We start from the raw sequence: 15,794 nt of genomic DNA on the forward strand, positions 1-15,794 counted from the left end.
ACCTTCAAGTCTAATGCGCATGAGGTGTGCGCATTTCCTCACTAAATCTGCGCACTCCTTTTGTCTTATGCGAAGGCTATGAGCGAAAGTCTTGAATGAATGAATGAGCTCTCGCACTCATATGTATATACCTTTCCTACGTGGTTCACATGGGGGTGTCAGCCCTTTGGCCGACCCCACAATACACCCACAAGGCCTTTATTAACAAGTCGGCTTGCTTCCAAACGCAAGCTCCTCCTATCGCATGTATAAACTTGCCCCAACACTTAGTCGTTTTTCTCCCAAGTGCTGTGTATCGTCGCATATGTATCAGCCTTCGTCGCATTTTCATCGCATGTGGAGCGCCTGCTCGTCGCAAGTTCGCACGCCCGTCGCACCAACGCGCGCCCGCCGTGCCCGTGCGCCCATCGCACCCAACGCCCAACCGCCCAAGTTTGCGAAGGCCTTACACTATAGGTCCTATATGAGCCTCCTTTATCATTCAGGAACCCATGATTGCCCCAATCCCTGGTAGGCAATGAACCACCCTACCTTAAAGGGGGTATCTACTGCTATGCCTTACACATCATGCTCTTATCCCTTGAGCCCCGAGCAATTAATTAAAGAAAAATCATAAAAAGGAAAAAAACATAAAGAAGGGTGGAAAAATCAAGGTTGGGGCACCTCATACACCACGTTTTCTCCCTCCTATACATTATATACCCAAGTGTGGGCTTCCCTTTTATTAGCTACCCTTGTACCTCAGCTTGTGGCCCAGGATTTCCCCTTTCATTCCCTACTCCATTCATCTCCTTATCACATGCCACCACCCTTTGAAGTATGTACTTGGTTAACCCCATTTGGAGCTTAGAGACATTAGCACATGTCAAAGCCCACTATAGAAGGGCATGCCATTATGAAGTGCCCACCTATTGTCCATGGTTTGTAAATTCTTTAACTCGATTTCCTTTGATGACTTGTTGTACTAGAAGGCTAGGGGACGCATTGGATCTTATGCAGGATTGCAGATGGTCTCCATTTTGGGTTTGGTCTCCCTATATAGGGTCCTAACCCTCCAGAGGGCTACATTGGCACATGTAGGGTGTGTGTTGAGAGCCATGGGTTTCCACAACAATAGACAACACTCCATGGATCCCCAAAGATGTTTAGAGATTTCTCGAGATTCACTTATTGGACGAGGAAGATGCACTTGGTTCACCATGCCCAACCGACCCCACAATTGTACCATGCACTTGGTAGATGACCCAGGACTTGTATGCTGATGTGGCATCACTTACACCATCATCTGAGCCCTTACAAATGGTCTACAAGCATCTTCGACCTACTTGGAGACCCATGAGGTTACTTGTGTGCCCTCACACCCATTGGGAGCACCACAAGTTTATTATTTGGAGAACAAGGGGCCAACCCCTTGTCCACTACTTTTGGGAGTCCTATTCATCATTATGACACTTATGGACTTCATCAGGCTTCTTAGAAGGCCCAACGATATGTATTATTGATCGTTTGATCTCTTAAGAGGCTTATTATTTTGTTTATGAGCTAGTTTGGTGGGCTTGTCACCAAAAGTTAGTTATTTTGCACATTATTTTTATTTTAGGGGCTAATGTAGGCCTAAGTAGCTAAATCAAACTCATTAGAAGTGTATAAATAGAAGTGATGAGGATTCATTTTAGCATCATCACTTGGTTTGGACTTGTATCTCTCTAGATATTTTTGCTATTCCTTCTTGGTGGACGAAATTTTGGAGCATGGAATGAATTTTGATGTTTGGATTATCTCTTCTTGTCTTGGAGCTTCTTGATTGGCAATTTGTTGATGGTTGGATATATTCTCTTACATGTAAGTACAAAATTTAATGCTATTCTTTCTTTTACTTTGTCACATGCATTGATAATGGGATTTTCGCTATACTAGGGCTAATTGCTGCATGCATTATTGCGAAATTGTGGAATTATTGTTTCTAGATAGCATCTCTCTATGTATGGGCCATGTATGTTGAACGAATTTTCCTAGGGATAATTCTATGGTTGAATTCATCTTGATAAGCCATCTCATCTTGCAAAACGAAGTATAAAGCTTTAAGGTCACTCTCTTTTGCCCTAATGCTAAGCGAAGTAGTCCTTGAAGCCTCCTTGACCTAGAAATGAAGTCCATTCTCATTATTCTTCTTGACTCCAATCTCCCCAAAGGATTAGGCACTGGTCTACCATAAGGTGATCATTTTAAGAACCATTTTTCTTCACCTTTTCTTCTTTATTCCAGGTCTGGCCACATTATGCCTCCTAGGGCATCACTTTCCTGACAAACCACCCATAGAAAAACTTCGATCTCTTGGCCTTTTTTGCGCTGATGTGTGTCCTAGGTCCCTTGCAAATTTGAGGAAATTCCGATGGTGGGATTGTGAGATATCCCAAGCCCTAGCCTTGAGACCGATTTTTGCTCTAGGTTTCCCTAGGCTAGTACCTCATAGGGATCATTTTAGCACCTCTAAGTGAAGATCTTTTCTTTGATCCCTTCTCTTCCTTGTTTAGGTCAAGCTCATCAATGGTTGCTAAATTCCCTCCTCTTGACCTAACCTAGGTCCACTTGGTCCCGTGTGGTCCCATATCTTATCAAAGTCAACTCTTCAAAAACCACTTGGGAAACCAAGTTCCACAAGGATTTTAGGGTTTAGGAAACTCCTTTACAAGTCACATTCCCTAAGCCAAGCTCTCAAATCCCTATTCCCCTACCCTAGAGAACCTTGCACCTTGCTTAGAAAGCAAGAAAGTCCCACACTTGAGTCTCTCCTAGGAAAGAGTCATTGAGATCGCTTCACATTCATCTTAGTTGATCTATTCTTCATAGGTGATTCTCTATATATCGGGTCTCCTCCCATTGGTGAAAGTCCATAAAGAGTAGGAGGCTTTAGCTGTGGTGATAGTGGGCTTTAGCTTCATTGTTACTCTTGACCTAGCAAGTGCCCCTCTAGGACCCCTTGCTAGTTTGAGCAGTAACAGGTAGATTTTTGCATATGCCTGACAAATAGTCGAATAAAACGGCAATTTGGTGAGAGATCAGCACAATATCATAATTGTTCAATTAACAAATAAACCTGATAAGAATTTATTTTAGGTGGTCTATGTTTAGCCTTTGACCATCTAGCTTGAGCTTCAAAAACACTTCTGAAATTCTTACATTCATAGCTTTGAAGCTTTGAAGATAGTTATCAATTCATATCTCCTGTCCATTCTTTTATCTCCTTAGTTATCATTCTACTTGCCATTTTGATCCATGCCATCAACTTAGATTAAAATATGTCATCTTCGAACAATTGAATCAATGAAGCGAATATTTGAAATATATTAGTTGCTTGTGATCATTTATACAATTGAGGCAACATTGTCCATGACCATAATTGACTAGCTGGTTGACCAAATAGTCGACTCAATTTAGTAGGACATTCAACTATGACACGAATTGACAAAGTGTCAACTCTAGTAACTCTTGACTCAATATATTCACACCCAAAATGCTGGTTCAAGTAGGAAAAGACACAAATCAACTTCCAATAGCTCTCTCTCTCTCTCTCTGATAAGTCTAACAAGACACAATTAGATAGCCACCCTAGTATATGCCAGATTATTACAATAAGGTCTTCATAACATCTTCTTTAGACATCCAATGAATGCCCTCACCATGGATGATCGGATGCAAACATTGCTTCTCGTCACTCATTGGTTTTCTGAGACTTCAGACTGTGTGAGCTCAGCACCATATAACATAAGATGATCCCTCAGTAGATGATACTATACACTAGCATTTGGGTGATTTTATAGTGGTAGATGTTGGAATTAATAATATTTTTCTTGCAATTTTGCACTGATACAAGCCTTTTCTGATGTTTCAGTTAAAACCATTTACAGCACAGGCTTTCAGAGATATTTTGAATTGTTTACTTTATACATTTATTCTTTGTTACCTTGCTGTATGTAAGATTATTATTATTATTTTTTATTACTGTCCATCTGGTGAACTATCCTCTGTACATGCATGTTTAGACTATAGTTATCACCTATAGACAATTATATTTTCCTTTTACTTTGACTTATATGCATTCTGTCTCTAGCATAAATTTGATTCAATATATATTTTTTTCTTCAACTTTTGTTTCTTAATTTGAATATGCATTAAGAAAGGTTTATTACAGGCTGCATATATTGCTGCTTTGTCGAGGTTGACAGTTGAAGATTCGAGAAAGCTCCTTCCAAAAGAATTCTTCCCACCATGGGTTGTTTTTTCCCAGTTTCAAAAGGCAAGACACATGAACATTTTTCTTGACTACCCTGATATGTGGGTTCTCGACCAATGTATTAGATATTCTGACTTCAATTTTGTTTGCTGTTGAAGAATTACATAAATATCTTCTTTTGTGTTATTACAGTTAAAATGGCTAAACACTGAGTTAGAGAAGGTCTGGCCATATTTTGATCAGGTAACCATTAATATGGTGCTGGTTTCATATACCTCTTGGTTTTTGTAGCTTGTGAATCTAGTTTGAACTTTCAAATTTTGGATTTGTGCTTACTAGTATGTTGTGATCAAATGCATACTTTATTATTAAATTTTGTGTTTCTTAGTTTGTTATGATCTATAACCATATTCATGTGGTGCAACAGGCAGCATCTCAGATGATGAAAGCTCTAGTAGAGCCAATTCTAGAGCAATATAGACCAGCCATTTTGGATTCTCTGACATTTTCAAAACTTACACTTGGTACTGTTGCTCCGCAATTCACAGGTTTGCATCTATCCTGATTCCTGATATTATTTATCTATGAGCAAAAGAGTAATTAGTTTTTGGTGGATAAATGGGTATACTTATAATTCTGAATATTCACAGAGAGATGCATACAAAATACAGATTGTTCTTGGGCCCCTTAAACTCGTTTTTGGGCCCCACATATATAGAAACAAATTAGCAATTACATCTGGAATTTGTTTCTAACCAGGATGCAATTCCAATGTTTATTTATAGAAAATAGGATCAAACCAAGACATGAATTAATGATTTTTTAAAAAACTAGTGTCAGCGTAGCAGAAATACACTTCTAAAATATTTTTGAAAAAAAATTATGCTACTGGTATCCTAGTTATCAGAAAAGATATGAGAAAACCAAGGAAAAAAGGTTCTCCTTATCTCCATCACAGCTATGTAGAGAGGAGCAACCATGATTAACCAAAATTGCTTGGCCAATTGTTCTGCTGGTTCAGTGGTTACCGTGGTGGCACCTTGAGTGTGCCATGGGTTTCTTGTTGATGCATGGAATCCCTGTTGGCATTAAAAGCAGCAGGTGACAACAGTAACACACATAAGAACAACAATATACACTCACAAATATCACATTGTTTAATTACAATAATAATACATCACCCTCTCACACATGAATACACTACAATGTACATGAGGTCTCTCTATATAGCTTTGAGGTTCTCATAACAACATTTCCAATATGGCTAATTGGTTCAATCACCTCCATAACAATCTCCACAATATCTCCATGAGATCTTCATCCCTCAATTCTCTCGATATACTCATCTTTGATCTTATGTAAACTTTCTAGAATAATTCTACTTAAATTAATAATAATTTTATAATATCGTAAGTATGAATTATTCCTTCATACTCCCCCTTAATGAATACTTATGATTTAATCTGGATGTCTTGAGTTGTCTTCATCATCTTTGTCGTTTGCGTTCTGCATCATCTCTTTCTTCTTCATATTCATCTGTTTCTTCATTTGTTAGTCTTCCTGCTGCATCTTTCTGGATCTTGTACCTGCACTTGTTACCCCCCCTGCATCATCATCAATCATCATTTTGGGTATGCTTTGGCTAACCCGAATATCCCAGGTTTTGGTGGATTACCCTCAACCATTACATTTCTCATGTAGTTTCAGCTCATTATGTGACTTTGATATATCTCTGTTCCAACACTTAAGATGATTGTGATTTGAGACCACAAACACTGTAAGGATGATGATTCCAACATTTTACCTGTACATGTCCTTTCCTTCCGCAATGACTGCAATGTTGCTTTTGCTCCTGCTTCTGCACTTGGTTTTGTACTGCTTCTGCTCTGGTTTGTTGTTGCTTCTATCTGTAGATAATTCATTTGTTGTCGATGATTCTGCTTTTACAAATTTTATGGTTGCATTGCTTGTGTTTCCTTTACAACCAAGGCCTCCAAGGCCTTCATTTCTTGGCCTTACACATATTTGTATAGGCTGTTGGATACCTTCATCATGCTTGCCTAAATCTTTTCCTTGATAACCAAGTTTGTTCATAATTTTTGAACCAAATCCTTGTGTGTTGTTCAAAACAACCTATTACAACATCTTCACTAACAACAACAACAGGAGAATCATCATTTTCAATATGAGTTTTATCTTCAGAAATATTACCAGGATTGTTTTGCTTAGACTCATAACATGAGAGGGATACATAATCATATACATCAGATGAACTATCAAACAAATCACTCTTATCATATGAACTGTCAAACTTTGGAAGCAAATCACATGTATCATATCTAGCATCACAAATCACTATTTCTGGGTTCATTCTTCTTACTTCATCTTCAAGAGCTGATAACACATTTTCCTTTGCTAGTAATACTTGTTGCAATGGTACTATCATTTGATCTTTCTTATCATTACTTTTGAGGAGACCATTTATCCATCCATCCAGTGAAAACAACCTGTCTTCTAGCGTACTTATGCGTCCTCTAGTGTAATCAACAAATTCTTTAAAGAAATTGTTCCTTATTGAATTGTCTTGTTTATGTTGTTTGTGTAGCTTGTCAATTTCATGAAGTGCATCATCAAGATGATGTTGAAAAAGTTCAATTTCTTGGTTGGCATTTTGTAGTCGTTTGCCTGCTTTGCCCAGTTTTTAAAAGTGAATGAATCACGCTTGCTCGCTGAAGAAAAGAGTGTCGGGTAGAACCGATGATGCACCCATTTTTCAATACAATAAAGGTGTTGGGTAACGCCGATCATGCACCTTTGATTTTGACGTAGATTTCGAGTTAGTACTTTCTCAAACAGTAAACATCAAAACTCAAATTTGAAACTTTTCATAAGATGTTGAGAAAAAGGGTACCAAGAAAGTGTTTCTGAGAGCTTTTGCTTTTTTGCCAAGGAAAACACATTAAAACACATTTTTAGTGTATCGATACAAGATTCTTCATGCCAAATTCTACTTCCAACTCTGACTGAAGACAACATGTTTGCTTCTGATACTTCTATCGTCATAAACAAATTATTGAGATCAATTTTGCTCTTAATCAATCAATCTCAATGTATGAGGACTTTAGGTAATTCTTCCAACTGAGGCAAACTTCTTATCATGATCCTCTCCTCTTGCTGGGAGAACCTCCTCAAATCTTGCTTCCATGTTGCTATCATGCTAGATCTTGACTGCATACTTCAAACTACCTGCTCCTCTTGTATTCTAGTCTTCTATAATTCTGGAATGTCCTCTTGCTTTGATTTGTTCTTCCATTTCCTTTGTCTGCTGCCAAGGCCTAGGCAGTCATTGTCTTCAACCTGCAAACCTCACTAGGAAGCAAAGTGCATAGACAAGAGACTAACCAAAACTTAAAGATAATGGCAATAGTCTTAATTTAAAGAGGAAAGATATAGATTACTTATCTTTTGAGAAAAATCAGCCCCCTCTTGAACTTGGACTTCTTGCATTCATCATCATTCTCACCAGCATGATGTCATGCCTGTCATTCCCAAGAGCTAGGGCTTCTTCTTTTCAGCCGAAACGATCAGTCCTAGGGTCTTGTCCTTGGGGCAGATTTGAGAAGGCTGAAATTTTGAAGGGTTGAAGTTTGACTTGGTTTGACTTGACTTGAGGGTTGGAGACCAGGTTTGATGATAGCTTGTTGATCTTGTTGATGTCATACTTGACTAGCTGCATTAGATGTATCTCTTGTTGAACTAAAGTATTTCTCTAAGGAAAAGGTTGTGTTGATTTTTGGTAGCGTTGGATGTGCTCTAGCCATAAAAATTGGTGGAGACGCTAAGGCACATGAGATCTCCAAGACCTAGAAATCATTTGGAGAAATTCCACCCAGATGAAGAGATATTAAAATAATTAATTTTTTTAATGAGTTCCGAAGTCTAAACTTAGGAAAATTAAAATATTAATGTGTATTAATATAATATGGGTGAGAAAGTTCTAAATAACGAGGATCAAGTCAGATCTAATCTTAGTTATTGATTAGGGACTTAATCTCGGCCATTGAATCGTCAAAAGGAAAAGTATAAGAGGAAGCTTGAGGGTCAGTTGGAGACACACCAAGAGAGATCAAGAATTCGATTTTCTGGGGCTGGGTTTGCTGAGGAAATAGAGTTAAAGATCAGTTACAGCGAGGGGCAGTTCAACAAGGGATTTTGATCCAAGGCTGAAGAATACATATCAGAGAGGCAGCAAAGTGCCGGAAAAGGCAACGCAGAACCTAGGACTGATGCAGAGGCTAAGGAGGCCAGCGCAAAGGACGCAAAGGGCCGCAGAGGCTGACACAGAGGACACAAAAGGCTTCAAAGGCAGCGCTGGGTGATTTTGTGGGGACACTGGGAGTTGATTAGCTGACGCAGAGCCAGAGAGAGTGATGCAGTTCTTGAAGGGTGACTCAGTTCCAGAGGAGTGTGTGGAGCAGCTTTCGCTGTCCAGCACAAGGAACAATTGGAGTCACTGTGGGATTGTTCATCCGGTTGCTAATTAGCCAGAATATCTGTCTCTAGATAAAGGTACTGTTGCCGAGGATATTTTCTGAAGGGTGAGCCATTTCTGGCACCCTAGTTGTATTCAAAAATTTGCTTAATAATAAAACCCTCATATATGCTGCACCGGTTTTCCCGAATTGGGTTTTTCGGTGGACGATTGTCCAAAAATAACGGTGTCCTTTGTGTTGTCTCAATTTATTTCAGTTGTTGATCTGTATATTTGTGAAGGCTGCAATTGTGTTTACTTCGATGTTTATGTTATTAAATAACTTGTTAATGTAAAGAACAAGTAGGAGATAGTAAACTAGATATTGCAGTAGGGGTTTTCGATGTGTTAGATTCAGGAATTTTCACATGGTATCAGAGCGATTGCAGATCATAGGAGACTGAAGGCACCAACCGGGAAAATCTGAGAGTTTGCAGCAGAGAAGTAGCTGTCCCGAGAGACAATGTTGTTCCATAGCCAAAGACGCAGAAGGAAGAGTGACGCAGTGCAAAGAGGGTGACATAGAGGCTCACGTAGAGCCTGCGTCAGCATTCTGAGCCAGGAGGAGAGTCAGCGCAGAGGCAGAGGGGGGCAGATCAGGCCTACGCAGTGCTCAATCATCTTTCTCAGCCAGGAAGGATTGACGTCGAGGTCAGGAGGAGCTGATCCAACTCTCACTGTGATTGCGCAGAGCCAGAATAGATCAGTTCTTTAGTTGCCAGGGCTAAGGGAGTTGTGAAAATTTTGATTTGAAGAGCTGGTGGGACGCTGTTTCTGTCAGTGCAGAATAGTGTATAAGGAGATTGAACCAAGGTAGAGGAAAGCACTACCTCAACGAATTTCTAGCCAAGAAATCCATATCTGAGTTGCAGCAGCAAAGAGAGATTGGAGTGGAGTGATTTGACAGTTGGCAGGAGGGTTTCCAGGAGGGAAGTCGAGACTAAGAGGGAGTCTAGAAGAGGAGCAGAGATGGCAGTGAACAGATTAAGGGATCATGATAGATTGGGCAGGGCTTCCAATTTTGTCATTTGGAAGGCTAGGATCTTGGCAATCTTGGATAAACATCGCATCAAGGACTATGCCTTGAAAACCGTAGCTGTCCCAATTGACCCTGATGCAAATGAGAAGTATAGGCCATGGCAGAGGTGAAATGCATGATCTTAGACGGGGTCAAGGATCATGTCATACGACATATTGCTGAGAAGGATACGACAGATGAGATGTGGCAGAAGTTGACTACCTTATAACAGGGCTCTTTCGTGCAGCAGAAGATGCTATTGGAGAATCAACTGAGGTCATATCAGATGCAGAAATGAGAGGAGATTGATCACTTCCTTTTTAGATTGCAAGGAATTCGCAACCAGCTTACTTCCGTGGGGTCTACACCGGATCCAAAGATTATGGCCAAGACTGCTTTGAATGCAGTCTTCGAGGACTAGGAGACGTGGGTAGCGACCCTCTCCAGTTGGGAGGAGATGTGGGTAGCTCTTCGACAGGAAGAGATCAAGAGGTTGACCAAGGCAGGGAGTAGTGGTAAGGGAGTTCGAGTCAAGAAAGAGGAGGAGGAGGATGCGACTCTAGCATCTGCGGGACAACAAGGGGTTCAGAAGAGTGATGCAGGAGCATCTAGACCTAGCCAGCAATGTGATGGAGTGGTGACATGTTGTGGCTAATGCAAGTTTGGAGGAAGAATTGGTTGTTTAATTTGTATTAATTTCAAGTACATGTAAGTAGTTCATTATTGCCTAATTTTGAACAGAATTTGGAATACATAGCAAATGATCCTCCCTGCATGGAGATCAAGCCAAGTAGTCTAGTTTGTTTAGATTAGGATAGGACTTGAATTCTAAATGTATAATTTATTCCTCCAATTGTGGAGGAGATGGTTAACTTAGCATATATGCAATTTTCTTTGTTTTCTGAAGGAGGGCGAGAGGAGAGATAGAGAGGGAGAGGACCCGAGAGCACTGTAAGTCTATGGGCTGTGTAGGGGGAAGAGGCCATTAATTAAATTAATTAGGCCAGAGAAGGGAGAGATTCCCAAATATATTTTCATATTTATGTTTGTATATAGAGGATTGGTTGGAGTGATAGAACTATGTGATTGAATGCATTTCTTTTGCGACAGAGGGCCTTGCCTGTGTGATCAAGCTGAAGGGTGAAGCTCTGTTATTCGTTTACTGTGAATAATCAGTGTGCATGCATAAATCACATAATCAGCCCGCCCAGGCTTGAATGCTTGTTTTTCTATCTATATTCTAATGCTCTTAATGTCGGCCTGTGTTTTTCATATGTTTTAAGGGAATTACTGTGTTAAAGGATCGTTTGGTGGGTGCATTCCATTGAACTGGTTTTGAAGGCAGAAAACCCAAATACATTAAGTATCGGGCGTAAAACACAGTTGGATTGAGAATCCAGATCTCAAATCCTTTAGACAGAGATTTTGAACATTATCGGGTCTGTAGAACCGGATCACATAGCCCTTGTGTATAGCCTTGTTGCATCGCCGAAATCCATTTACAAGGCAAATCACGCTAACACTTAGCGGATTCAAGGAAGCGGATGTGAAAATCTATGCATAAGAGTTTTGGAACCTATCGGGTCCGGACGCATAATCGCATTGCACCATTGGAGCGGTGTATGTCAAAGGCCTAGACCCGACCTTCTGCGATTGTTGATTGCGACATATCGCATCAGGGTTTTGAAGTGGCGACAGTGTATCGTAAACCGGGCATATCGCAATCGCGATAGCGATAAACTTTATCGCATCGGACCTCCGCAAGGAATAGTGCCGATAGTTATGGGCCGTTGGAACCCCGACCGCCGATATTGCGATCTAATCTGAGCCGTCTGATTGGCCAGATCTAGATCTGCGACGATAACATGCATAACTGTGTAAAAAGGCAGAAAGGCTTTGTTTTGGCATTTTGCAGAGTATTCGGTCTCGAAAGGGAAAAGGCATGGTTTAAGCTTTTTCGAAGGCTTTCCACTCCCGATAGAGTAAAAGGCCTATATTTTGTAGAGAAATGATGTAAAGTGGGGTGATTTGGGATTTTTAAGGCTAAATGCCTGCGAAGCAAATGCTTTCGATGCATATATATAAGGGGCATGTAGGTATAAAGTTTTAAAGGGCCGTATGAAAGGGAAATTTAGTCCCAATAAGGTACATGATTTGTGGCAGCCTTAGGGTTGCATCAAAGAGGAAGAATAAGGACACCTCCAAGGTCAAGTGCTTCAATTTTGGGGAGCTGTGACATTATGCATCTCAGTGCCCTAGGAAGAAAGGCAAGGGAGAAGCTTCTGACTCAAAGGCAGCTCCAGCAAAGGCGGAGAAGGATGTCGAGACTGATGACGATTGTGCCATGAGTGCTCATGTGCCTTCTAGAGAAGAGGTGGGGAGACATTGAGTTGTAGTTGAGAGGACTACATGCAGGGGTAGGATCCTTGAGGTGCCCAAACTCTTGGATCACATCCAGCTACGGGAGCCCTTAATTGGGAGTGATTGATGTTTTTCACTCCATCTTCAAATTTAATACCAGTGATGAGGCCTGTCTGTTGCTTATGGTCAAGGGCGCAACTGAAGGACTCAGCCATTAAGAGGGAAAGGTAGGGGGATAAAGGACAGCCTTGCCGTAATCCTCTTGAGGATCGAAAGGCAGGGCCAGGTCTGCCATTGATAAGAGGAGCTATCCAAGGGCCAGAGATACAAGCTCTTATGATGTCAATAAAAGAGGAAGAGAAGCCCATTTTTTGAAAAACAACAAATAGAAAGGAGTGTCTAACCCTGTCAAAAGCATTTGCTAAGTCCAATTTCAGAATGAAGCCCTTTTCATTCCTAGAATGGCTTTAGTGAATGGCTTCCTGGACTAAGAGGATAGAGTCTGAAATTTGCCTGTTAGCCATAAAGCCACCTTGATTTTCAGAGATTAACATAGGCAATAGAGGTTTGAGACGAGAAGCAAGGACTTTTGTGAAGATTTTATAGGAAGAATTACATAATGATATTGGTCTGAAGCGGGAAAAATTTGAGGGGCAGTTCTCCTTTGGAATGAGGGCCAGATGTGTTGAATTTGTATAGCCTCCTATTTTGTTTTTCCTTTGTATCCATTTGAAGTATTTGATGAGGTCCTTTTTGATCATTTCCCAATATTCCCTATAAAAACAAATAGGGAAGCCGTCTGGCCCTGGTGCCTTGTCTGGCTGGAGGCCCCAAATTGCTTCCTTGATTTCTTCTTCTTTTATTTCTTCTGCCAACCTTTCATTTGTTTCTGCTGCAATCTTTTTTGGCAAATGTTGTAGGAGGTCAGCATAGTTTTCGTCCTCCCCTGTTTCAGTTAGGAGCTCTTTGAAATGGTCTGAGGCAGCGCTTTTGATGGCTGTTTGATCACTGTGTTGAGTGCCTGCGTTATCTATGATAGTTGTTATATTGTTTTTGATTTGCCGAACAGTGGCTTGCTTATGGAAAAAAGCTGTGTTCTTGTCTCCGCTTTTCAACCAAGTCTGCCTTGATTTTATACGCCATTTTTCTTCCTCTTCTCTTCTGATACTGTATAGCTGGCTGTAAAGATTTTCTTCTTGATTTTTTTTTAGCCTGATAATACTCTTGTTTTTCTATTGCATAGTGAAGTTCTTCAATTTTGGCTTTCACTTCTCTTTTTTTTTCCTCTGGCTCTTTATACTGCGTTTTGGCCCAATTCTTGAGAGCATTCTTCACATTTTTGAGTTTGCTTTCCCAGATAAAGCTTGGAGATCCTTCAACATGTTGACACCAAGTTTGCTGGACCAACTCTTTGGCTGCTTTGAAGTCATTCCATATAGGATTGTATTTAAAAGGAAGAGGGCCCAGAGGGCAGTGAGATTCAAGAGCTAAGGCAGTGGGGTAATGATCTGAAGCAGCAAAAGGGAGGATGGAGGCGTTGACAGCTGAAAAGGTGGAAAGGAGGGAAATATTTACCAGGATTCGGTCGAGCCTTTCCATAATATTGTTTCTCCCCAATCTGCGATTGCTCCAGGTGTATTTACGATTTTTTGGGATGATATCGACAAGATCACCATGTTGCATTATGTTTTCCAGCTGATTTCTAAAAGGATCTGGGGTGAAGCTGCCTCCACGTTTTTCATTGGCATGTAAAATGAGATTTAAGTCACCCCCTAAAATGATGTTGCTGCTGTCTTCTTCTGCTATGTTATTGCTGAGGGAATCCCAACAAACTTCTTTGTCCCTATAATGATTCGGGGCATAAACATTGTAAATTACAATCTGTTGACTGCTCATAATGTTCTGCAAGACTATCTTAATCCAATGTTGTTCTACTATTTCTGCTGTGCTGTTCCATTCATCCCCTTATCTTTATTAATACCCATTAATATTTTTATTTTCCTAAGGTTAGACTTAGGAACCTATTAAAAATATTAAATATTTTAATAACTCCTCATATGGATGGAATTTCTCCAAACGATTTATGGGTCTTGGAGATCTCATGTATTCTAGCCCCTTCACAAAATTTTAGATCTAGAGCACATCCGATGCTACAACATATCATCTATAAGAAGACTTGTACAAATTGATCGAGATATTGGTGGAAAACACTGTTCATAAGGATTACGAATATTGCTGGTGCATTGGTCAACCCAAATGGTACCACAATGAACTCGTAATGCCCGAAGCGTGTTCAGAATGTAGTCTTAGAGATATCGCTTTCCTTAATTCTTAATTGATGATATCCTGATCATAGATCGATTTTTGAAAAGACCGAAGCTCCTTTAATTTGGTCAAAGAGGTCATCAATTTGAGGTATTGGATACCGATTCTTTACTGTAGCTCGATTTAAGTTTCGGTAGTCTATGCATAACCACAAGGAACCATCCTTCTTCTTGACAAAAATTATAGGAGCACCCCAAGATGAAATGGTTCGAATGTGTCATATATCCAATAGTTCCTTCAACTAAATTTGTAATTCTTGAAGTTCTAGAGCTGTCATTTTGTAAGGTGTTTTAGAGATTGGTTTTGTACTAGGTTTCAATTCTATTGAGAGATCCAACTCTCTTTCAGGTGGTAATCCTGGTAGTTCCTTTGAAAAAACATTTGGAAATTCGAATAATACCAAATATTGTTCTAAGGATGGTCCTTTCTCTTTGCTTACTTCTTGAATTGCATATACTTGACAACCTTTTCTTAAACAACGCTTCATTTGCATTGCTGAGATGAAGCGTAAAGATACTTTCCTCTTAATACCTTGGATTTGGATCGTCTCCCCTTCATCATTTATACAGAGAATTGTTTTCTCGTAACAATCTACGCATGCTTGATGAGCTTCTAACCAGTCCATCCCTATGATGAGGTTGTAAGTTCCTAGGGTTGTGACATAAACTTTTAACTTAGTTTAACATACCCTTAGATCAACTTTGCATTCCTCCACACTTAAGTCTATAGATTGAAGTTATCCTGAAGCCATTTCTACCTGCCTGAAATCGTTTTGCTTGCACACTGCCAACCCACGTTTATTTAATGCATATGATGAAATTTAACTATCAGTCGCACCAGTATCAAATAAAATTTTGAGTTTTATACCATTAATAGTACCTGAGGCTTCCACTACAGTGGACTGATGTTTTACTTGATTATTGTTGACTACTGCATGGATTATATGACTGCCTTGGCTATTTGATGATGGTTCTTTTCTTGCTCGATGCATTATAGTTGATGAGGCTTCCAGACAATCACACTAAAAGTGCAGTCCTTCACATCCCCAACAATTAACCTTGGATGGTTCCCTTAAGTTAGATTGTGAGTTTCTAGACAAGGAACTTCGTCCTCTTGTGCTACTTCCTCTCGCGTTTCTTCCTCTATTAATAGTTCCTCGAGATTTCCATGGACTCGTATTTGATGATTCAACAACTATAGTATTAACTGTCATGGGAGCTCTTGCTCCTACTCCTCTTGGGGTAAATCTATTGCCATAAGGAGGTGGTCTCGAGCTACCTCCCCTAAAGAAATTTCAGGGAGCCTTCCCGGGAAATCTTGGTTAT

The 15,794-nt window shown here is 40.1% G+C and overlaps 1 protein-coding gene across 2 annotated transcripts in view; it reads left to right on the forward strand.

Moving 5' to 3' along the window:
• LOC149140790 (synaptotagmin-5-like) overlaps positions 1 to 15,794 on the forward strand; it is a 156,051-nt gene that overhangs the window by 65,919 nt on the left and 74,338 nt on the right. For both annotated transcript variants that reach the window (XM_089452969.1, XM_089452968.1), the window contains exons 2-4: positions 4,193 to 4,297; positions 4,427 to 4,477; positions 4,662 to 4,782. In XM_089452969.1, the coding sequence (XP_089309095.1) occupies positions 4,193 to 4,297; positions 4,427 to 4,477; positions 4,662 to 4,782 (277 nt within the window). The remainder of the gene's footprint in view (positions 1 to 4,192; positions 4,298 to 4,426; positions 4,478 to 4,661; positions 4,783 to 15,794) is intronic.

Source organism: Pinus tabuliformis, chromosome X (assembly GCF_031772625.1).
Source record: "Pinus tabuliformis cultivar Carrire ecotype Pingquan chromosome X, CPIR1, whole genome shotgun sequence".
NCBI lineage: Eukaryota > Viridiplantae > Streptophyta > Pinopsida > Pinales > Pinaceae > Pinus > Pinus tabuliformis.